The 8,643-nt window shown below is 64.3% G+C and overlaps 1 protein-coding gene across 1 annotated transcript in view; it reads left to right on the forward strand.

Moving 5' to 3' along the window:
* TRMT44 (tRNA methyltransferase 44 homolog (S. cerevisiae)) overlaps positions 1-6,413 on the forward strand; it is a 47,541-nt gene extending 41,128 nt beyond the window's left edge. Inside the window, 2 exon segments of the mRNA XM_014533448.1 lie at positions 2,890-3,006; positions 5,606-6,413. Coding sequence (XP_014388934.1) covers positions 2,890-3,006; positions 5,606-5,838 — 350 coding nt within the window. The 3' untranslated portion in view covers positions 5,839-6,413.
* The last annotated feature ends 2,230 nt before the right edge of the window (positions 6,414-8,643 follow it).

Genomic DNA, 8,643 nt, shown 5'->3' on the forward strand with positions numbered 1-8,643 from the left:
GGGCCCTCACGAGCCTTCCCCGACCGCCGGTCTGAGGCCTGTCCCAGCAGCACACGGTCACTGGTGCCGGCGGGACTCTGACGAGTGTGGTGGGTTTGTAATTCTCTGGGCGGGAGGGTGTGTGCCTGACTGTCCTCGCAGGAGGGTGCCCTGTCCAGCCAGTGGCGTCCGAGGGCGCGGGGCCCAAGTGTGAGCCCCGATCGTCTTCCTAAAGTTGTTCCCGGGGTCACAGGTCCCAGGCTGCTGGGAAGGTTTCCCTGCTGCTCTTCTGCCCGCAGGCATCTCGGCCAGCCACCAGGGGGCGCTGTGGAGCTGTCTGTCCACCGGCCAGAGTCCTGCCTGAGGTTTGGGGTCATGAGGAAATTGAGGACCCCTCTCCCCCTCAGCCTGTCAGGACGGCCCCCCGGCTGGCCCTGCGGGTGGGACAGGCCCAGGAGGAGGCATCCTGGGTCCTCCACCCTCCTGCTCTCCCTCAGCCACGAAGGTTGTCACAGTCGCGTGTCTCCATCCTTTCACCCCCTCCCGTCTCGTGTCCTCGTGACGCAGCACCCCCCCCACACCCCCCGTTGAGCATGTCCCCTCTCCAGAGTCACCGCCCCTCCTGGTGTCTGATCAGGACCCCGGCAGCCCTCGCCAGCGTGGCCTGGCCTAGGTGGCTGTGTGGCTGCAGCAGCCCAGGGTGCCACGGGGTGTTCTGTGGGTACAGCCACCGCCTAGGGCAGTGATGGCGAACCTATGACACGCGAACTAATTTTTTTGGTTGATTTTTGGTTGATTTTTCTTTGTTAAATGGCATTTAAACATATAAATATCAAGAATATAAGTCTTTGTTTTACTGTGGTTGCAAATATCAAAAAATTTCTATATGTGACACGGCACCGGAGTTAAGTTAGGGTTTTTCAAAATGCTGACACGCCGAGCTCAAAAGGTTCGCCATCACTGAGCTAGGGGTGCCCCACTGAGGGAGCCAGGGTAGAGGAAGGCAAGCTGAGTGGGCCCAGAGCCCCAGTGCACTGAAGACGGGAGTTGGACCTTCGTTCCAGGATGGCGCTTCCCTTGGGGGTCCTTCGGGAACCTGGGGGTGCCTCCTAGTGAGCAGGACGGGCTCTTTCCCAGGCCCAGGAGGAGGGGGGCTCTAGTTATCACTCCTCAGCCCCCCTCCCCCGGAGATGTCTGGGAGCCGGGGCACCATGCTCCCCAGGGCTGTCTGAGGCTTCAGCTCCCTGTCGGCTGGGGAACATGCTCCCATGAGGGGGAGGCCTGACCTTGGCCTCAGCCTCCAGCCCCCACCCCACAGGCGGCCTTGCTCTCCTGGTCACTGGGATTAGTGACCGCCCAGCCCGTCCCAGGCCTGGGCCCTCCATGCCTGCGCTCTGTGACATGAGTGGTCTGTCCCCAGGACCTACCCAGTGCAGGCCTGGGGCTCCCCCTGCAGGCCTGGCTGAGGGGCACGTGGGAGCTGGGGCAGCACCCAGCGGGAGGGACGAGGGCAGCAGAGTGGAGCTGCGTGGCCGGGGCCGGGCTGCATGTGAGAGTCAGCGCGGGGAGCTCATGGGGCAGAGCCGGGAGGTGGGGGCTTTTCGGGCCAGTGTTCCATTCCCTTGGGTTCCCGCGTTCTCCGGGCGGGTGAGAGGCCGGTGAGAGTGAGGCTTCGCAGGTGTGAGTTAGCGCCGCCGCTGACCTTGTCGGAGGCTCGGCTCCTGGGCTCAGCTGCAGGGCAGGGCCTGGTGGGGAGCACAGGGCAGGGCCTGGCGGGGAGCACAGGGCAGGGCCTGGCGGGGAGCACAGGGCAGGGCCTGGCGGGGAGCACAGGGCAGGGCCTGGCGGGGAGCACAGGGCAGGGCCTGGCGGGGAGCACAGGGCAGGGCCTGGCGGGGAGCACAGGGCAGGGCCTGGCGGGGAGCACAGGGCAGGGCCTGGCGGGGAGCACAGGGCAGGGCCTGGCGGGGAGCACAGGGCAGGGCCTGGCGGGGAGCACAGGGCAGGGCCTGGCGGGGAGCACAGGGCAGGGCCTGGCGGGGAGCACAGGGCAGGGCCTGGCGGGGAGCACAGGGCAGGGCCTGGCGGGGAGCACAGGGCAGGGCCTGGCGGGGAGCACAGGGCAGGGCCTGGCGGGGAGCACAGGGCAGGGCCTGGCGGGGAGCACAGGGCAGGGCCTGGCGGGGAGCACAGGGCAGGGCCTGGCGGGGAGCACAGGGCAGGGCCTGGCGGGGAGCACAGGGCAGGGCCTGGCGGGGAGCACAGGGCAGGGCCTGGCGGGGAGCACAGGGCAGGGCCTGGCGGGGAGCACAGGGCAGGGCCTGGCGGGGAGCACAGGGCAGGGCCTGGCGGGGAGCACAGGGCAGGGCCTGGCGGGGAGCACAGGGCAGGGCCTGGCGGGGAGCACAGGGCAGGGCCTGGCGGGGAGCACAGGGCAGGGCCTGGCGGGGAGCACAGGGCAGGGCCTGGCGGGGAGCACAGGGCAGGGCCTGGCGGGGAGCACAGGGCAGGGCCTGGCGGGGAGCACAGGGCAGGGCCTGGCGGGGAGCACAGGGCAGGGCCTGGCGGGGAGCACAGGGCAGGGCCTGGCGGGGAGCACAGGGCAGGGCCTGGCGGGGAGCACAGGGCAGGGCCTGGCGGGGAGCACAGGGCAGGGCCTGGTGGGGAGCACAGAGCAGGGCCTGCGGACAGCACAGGGTGGGCCTGCGGGCAGCCGCCTCTGGCAGCACGGGGCGGCCCTGCCACTAGTTCAGCAGGGGTGTAGACTAAAGGCACGTTAAGTCTAAGCATCTGTGGTCCCTGCTGACGTGCGTGAGGGATTTGAGTTCACGGGAGGCTGGTTCTGTGCCCATGGGACAGGGACAGGGTGTGATGGCCCTTTCCTGTCGTTGGGGGACCCCTTTTCAATAGCGAGCCTTTCCCTGGCGGAGGTCGCGGGCCAGCTGGACCGGGAGACCCTGCAGAGGCTGAAGCGGGAGTGCGGCGGCCTGCAGACGCTGCTGCGGAACAACCACCAGGTTTTCGCAGGTGAGCAGCCGCGCCTCCCGCCCCTGCCAGGCTCACCCCGCTCCTCCCGGGTGGCTATGGTCTGCCTCGCGTCTCTGTGGGCTGTCTCCTCCCCAAAGCCACCTGCCCCGCCCGGTACTGCCTCCTCCAGGCCCCAGGTCCCCAGGTGCTTCTGTCACACGTCCTCCTGCACTTGTCACACCCCCACCCCAGCGAGGCCATGAGTTCCCTGCAGGCGGGGCCGCCAGGCCTCATGGCTGTGGTGCTGCAGGAGGAGGCTGAGTGTCCCGGAGGGGGCACACCCACCCGACCCCTCCCCCCGGGGTCTGGCCCTCGAGGCACCATCTCGGGGCAAGCTGTCCCGTGTGTGCTGCGCTGGAGGCTGCAGGCCAGGGTGAAGGCCTCTGTCCTGTGCCCAGGACCTGGCGGAGGAGGCTGCCCCCTTCGGGCGGGTCCCACAGCAGGACAGGCGCCTCAGGCGGGGTCTGTGGGAAGGAGGTGACGGGGGCCTTTCCAGAGTGAGGGAGGCCGGGTTGGAGTTTGTCCACGGGTGCTGGCCCGTGCCAGGCCCAGCTGGGTGCACATGCTGGGCCTGAAGGTCTTGGTCTCACTGGGGTAGATGCTGCCCCTCGGGCTGGGAGGAGCCGGAGGAGGCCCCTGAGCTGGCCTTCCTGCCCCACTGAGCTGGCTCGGCTGCCTGGGATCGCTCTGCGTTTCGCAAGCTCAGTCCGGGAGGCTCGCTGCAGCCCTTCTCTGTGTCCCACGCGTTTTTCTGTTTGGTTTCATGAACAGCATCTTTTTTCCGTTACAAGCACGCATGCGTCTGACTGCTGTCATGTGCAGTGTACGCGGGGGGCGCTTTTATTTTTGGAAACGCTTCTGAGTAGGAGGCCGGGGTGGAGTTGGAGCAGGCAGCCGTGCGTCATGCGAGAGCTATGCCTGAGCCGGTCTGTGTGCGGGCTGCTGAGCTGTGCTCTCCATCACGTGTGCGGGCAGAGGGGTCCGCCTTGGTGCCAGGTGCCAGGGCTGTAACACGGAGGGCCGTGCAGGTGTGAGGGTGGTGCCCACTCCATCCCTGAGCCCCCATGACCGGTGCACATTGGTCAGCACGCAGTCAGGACGCTGTGGCAGGAGCGTGGAGCCGGCCCTGGGGGCGGTCGGCATGCGCGGCTCAGTGCTGCGCTTGTGGCCTTGAAGGTGCCCGTGCAGCTCAGAGACGGGGACGTGCCGAGGCTCTAAGAGGGGCGGGCGGGACTGGCAGCCCAGGTCCAGACGGACCAGAGCCCGGGCTCCTGCGCACGGCACGTCCGGGAGCTGTCCGCCGTGCTCTCCCGAGGACCTTCAGCCCCACCCTCCGCGCTCGGGTTAAGGTAGTGTCTGGTCAGAAATGGTGGAGGCAGCGCACAGCAGCTTTTCTGTGCTAGTCAGGCTCGGGGCGCGCACACGTGAGGGAGGAAACGTTCAGAAATGTCGGGGCCCGTCCTCGGAGTGCGGGGCAGTATGCTGCATCCCGCCAGCCTCAGCTGCCCCCATCCCGCTCCCGCTGTCGTCAGCGCCCTCTCCCCAGGCCTTGGAAGTCCTGGCTGGCCCTGGCCCCGAGGGTCCTCTTCACTGCCCTGCAGGCCTGACCTCTGCAGGCTGCTCCATGCCCGGCTTTGGCCCCTGTGGCCACCCCACATTTCTCGTGAGCCTGTCCAGGCCATGGGGGCACACACACCCAAGGGGTCCCGGCTCCCACGGGCGGGCATGTCATGTTGTGCTGCACCGGGAGGTATGCTATGGACACGGTGACATTTCCTTGACCCGAGCTTTCAGGGGAAGAAGGCCACGGTCAGCGTCCTGGGGAGGCCCGAGCGCCAGCCACAGGAGGCGCCCCTTGGCGGCAGGAGGGAGTCCCCTCTGCCTCCTTGCCTGGGCTCCCCGGGAAGTGTTAGTGGGCGTCTGTGCAGAGCAAAGTCAAGCTAGAACTCAGTGCAGGTCTCAGGGCCGAGGGCCAGGCTTTCTCAACAGCCCTGCACCTCCCAGCCCGTTGCCGGGTGCAGCTTCCGGGGGAACCGGGACTCACTTGGCTGCTTTGGCCTCGTTTCGCACGGCGTTTCTGCTGAGCTCACGGCTCTTGGAGGAAACAGCCACGTGCAAGCTCCCGGGGTCTCGGCTGTGTGGGGGTGTAGGGCACCAGCTCAGGAGGTCCCCCTGGCGGCACAGGGCCCTCCCACCCGCTCCCATCTGCAGCCCCACCCCTGCTGACTGCTGGGAGCGGCACCCTCATTCACCTTGGGGGGCTCTGGCTGCGGGGCCCTGCGGCTGCCTTCTGCCCACTGGGAAGGCCCGCCAGCTGCCGCACTGGCTTTCTCCTTTCCATATGGACAGGTGAGCCTCGAGGACCAGGGCCCTGCACGCTACGGCGGTCACACCGCTTACGCCGTCACACCGGGCCTCAGCCTGGTCCCCTGCAAGCCCGTCCCCCATCCTGCCCCACCGTCCCTTCTCCCATCACCGTGTGAGATCTCAGCCCTTGTCTCGCTGGGCGCTGGCGGGCCGGGCTCTGTGGGAGCTCTGGGCTCAGGTGAGTTGAGGGACTTGCCTGTTGACTTCCCGGCTGTCTCGGTTCAAACCGCAGTTCTGAATGGGCGAGTGCACTTTCGAGACTGGAGGGAAGAGAAGCTGCAGGAGGAGAAGCAACCGGAAGCCAAGCGCAGGCTGCTGTCCACGGCGTTCAAAACCCGCCTCTGCTGGTTCTTCTCACACCACCCCGATGGCTGCGCTCTGCCTGCAGACTGCTGCCCCTTCGCCCACGGGCCTGGGGAACTGCGGCCGCCCCCGGCCTCCAAGAGGAAGAAGCAGCTTCTGTGAGCCTCAGGCTCGGGGTCCTGCCCGCTCCTCTGCCCCCAGGGGACCTGCCCCTTCCTCGTGTTGTGGGCCCAGAGGCCCTGCCCGCTCCTCTGCCCCCAGGGGACCTGCCCGCTCCTCTGCCCTGCAGTTCCAGGGCTGGCGGTGCTCAAGCCACTTGCCTTCCGCCTGCCATCAGCGTTCCGGGGGCATCACACTCCAGGTACAGAAGCTGGAGAAGCTGAAGGCCCTCGGGCCCCACCCCCACCCAGGTCTGGGCTCCTGTTAAATGAGGGAGCTGACAGGCAGGCAGCGCCTTTTATCTGAGTGTGAGGGTCTCCAGCGTCTTGGGGGTCAGGAGACGGAGGAAGTGCTCGAGCCGGCTCTTCGGGCACCGTCCAGCCCGGGGTGCCCGTGTGTGATGGCAGGGTCACCCGGAAGTGCCCGCTGCCCCCGGAGACCCCTGGGGACCAGCGGCCGGGGAGCCGCCCTCTCCTGCCCTGCCCTGCGGCGTCTTACCAAGTACGGACACTTCTTTTGACTCCAGGGGAAAGTCCTCACGTGTTTCTATTAAATTATTTTTACAGTTTTACACACAAGTCGCACGGACACTCGTGGCCCTTGATTTTTCCGTGGCACGTAGTGCGCGTGTTCTCGGTTCGTTCTGAGTAACAGGGATAAACTCCCTCCTCCCTGCAAGAGGCCCCAGCACCCCCTGACCCCCACCCAAGGTCACGGCCAGCCCGGTGTCACATGCTGCCTGCTGCAGCGCAGCGCTGCCCACACGTGGTGTGCTCGGCCGGATGGTTGCTCCCCTGCCGCCTGGCTGTGGCCCGTCCCCAGCACTCACCGGCTCTGAGCCTGGGCTCCTGTGGAGGTGGGACCTTGTGCACTCCCTGCAGGTGGTGGTGAGGGGACTGAGCCAGGCACCATTTTTCTTCTCAAGTCGCCATTCCGTTGTCTTCTGGCCTCTGTTTCTCTTGTTCTTAATGGACTTGAGAGAGAGAGAGGGACTGATACGGTGTCCACTTACTGTGCACTCATGGTTGCAGCTTACATGTTCCCTGACCAGAGAGCGGACCCTCAGCCTTGGTGAATCCGGATTGCGCTCTAACCGACTGCGCTGCCGGCCAGGCCTGTAGCCCCCGCTGTTTCTGATGAGAAGTCAGCCCTGGTTTTATGGTTGTGCCCTGTATCAGCGCGTGCTTTTCCTCTGGCTGATGTTAAAACCTTTTTTCATCTTTAGTATTCGGCAGGTTTTCTGTTGTTTTTTTAAAATATTTTATTTTTATTTTTGTAATATATTATTGACTTCAGAGAGGAAGAGAGAGAGAGAAACATCAATAATGAGAGAAAATCACTGACCAGCTGCCTCCCTCATGTCCCCCACTGGGGATTGAGCCCACAACCCAGGCATGTGCCCCTGACCGGAATCAAACCTGGACCCTTCAGTCCGCAGGCCGATGCTCTATCCCCTGAGCCACACTGGCTAAGGCTAATATTCAGCAGTTTTGTGTAATGGCATAAGCTGTGATTTTTTTTTTTACTTGCTTGGGGTTTGCTAAACCTTATAAGTCCCTGGGTTACAGTTTTTTGATCCAATTTGGAAAAATCAGCCAATATTCCATAAATATTTTTTCTGCTCCCAGTTATGTGTACACTAGAGGCCTGGTGCATGAAGTCATGCACCAGTTGGGGTCCCTCGGCCTGGCCTGCGGGGATCGGGCCCAAACCTGCTCTCCGACATCCCCTGACAGGTCCCGGATTACGAGAGGGCGCAGGCCAGGCCGAGGGACCCCACTGGTGCATGATCGGGGCCGGGGAGGGACCGCGGAGGGCTCCAGGGTGTGTCCGGCCCGTCTTGCCCAGTCTCAATTGCCCAGTCACTTGACTGTGAGTCGCATTTTCTTGTTTCTTCACGTGACTAGACTTTGTTGCTGGCGTATACTAGTGTCACTGTGTGCTGGAAATTGTGGGCGACGTGCAGAGATTTTAAATTCTCTACCTTTCTGTGCAGGGAGCAGAGTTTCGCTTAGTGCTCATTTATCGGTGAGCCGCTGTGATTGGACGGAGGCTTGCAGTAGGCGTTGATACGGCAGATCTATTTCTGTTCTGCCCTGATCCCGATGCCTTATTCCACGCCCCTGCAGTCCTGGGACAGGTCCTTGCCTTCCTGGGGTTCCATGGGGAGCCAAGGTGCTGCCCAGCCCCCGACGTGGCAGGACGTGAATTCCACGCTCTCCCTGTGGCTGCCAGCTTTGCTCTGTGCACTGAGGAGTCAGCTGCCAAAACCCCAGAACGTTGAGGGACGTCCTGGCGCGGCAGGACCCCGAGGGAGTGCCACGACGGCATGCACACGCCGGGCTGCAGCTGGGCCTTGGCACTGTCCAGTGCGCTAGCTGCTGGCTCAGCTGGAGGTGTGGCTGTTGCCACCGAGGACTGAGTGTTGAACCTCCTCTCACTAATTTAAACGTCAATGGCCACCTGTGGCTGGTGGCCAACACCAGGGGCCCGGCCCTGCCAAGGCATTGGGTGAGGTAATCAAATGTTGACCAAATAGCGCAGGCTAATTTTTAAGTTGATAGTTTACATGGTCAAAAATGATAGAAATATCCAAAGGGCCCTTGGCTGGAAAAGGTTCCCCACACCCGGACTGGACAGGGCTCCAGATCATTGCCGCTGGGAGTATTCGCCTCCTCTGGGAGTTTGTTACCAATTCAGAATTTCAGGTCCCCCCAAGCCCTGCCAATCACCATCTGACACAGGATCCAGCAGGCTGAGCCCCCCGGGGCCTGCAGGTGTGTGTGGAGGCTGAGCCCCCCTGGGCCT

The sequence above is a fragment of the Myotis brandtii genome, unplaced genomic scaffold (genome assembly GCF_000412655.1).
Source record: "Myotis brandtii unplaced genomic scaffold, ASM41265v1 scaffold986, whole genome shotgun sequence".
Classification (NCBI taxonomy): Eukaryota; Metazoa; Chordata; class Mammalia; order Chiroptera; family Vespertilionidae; genus Myotis; species Myotis brandtii.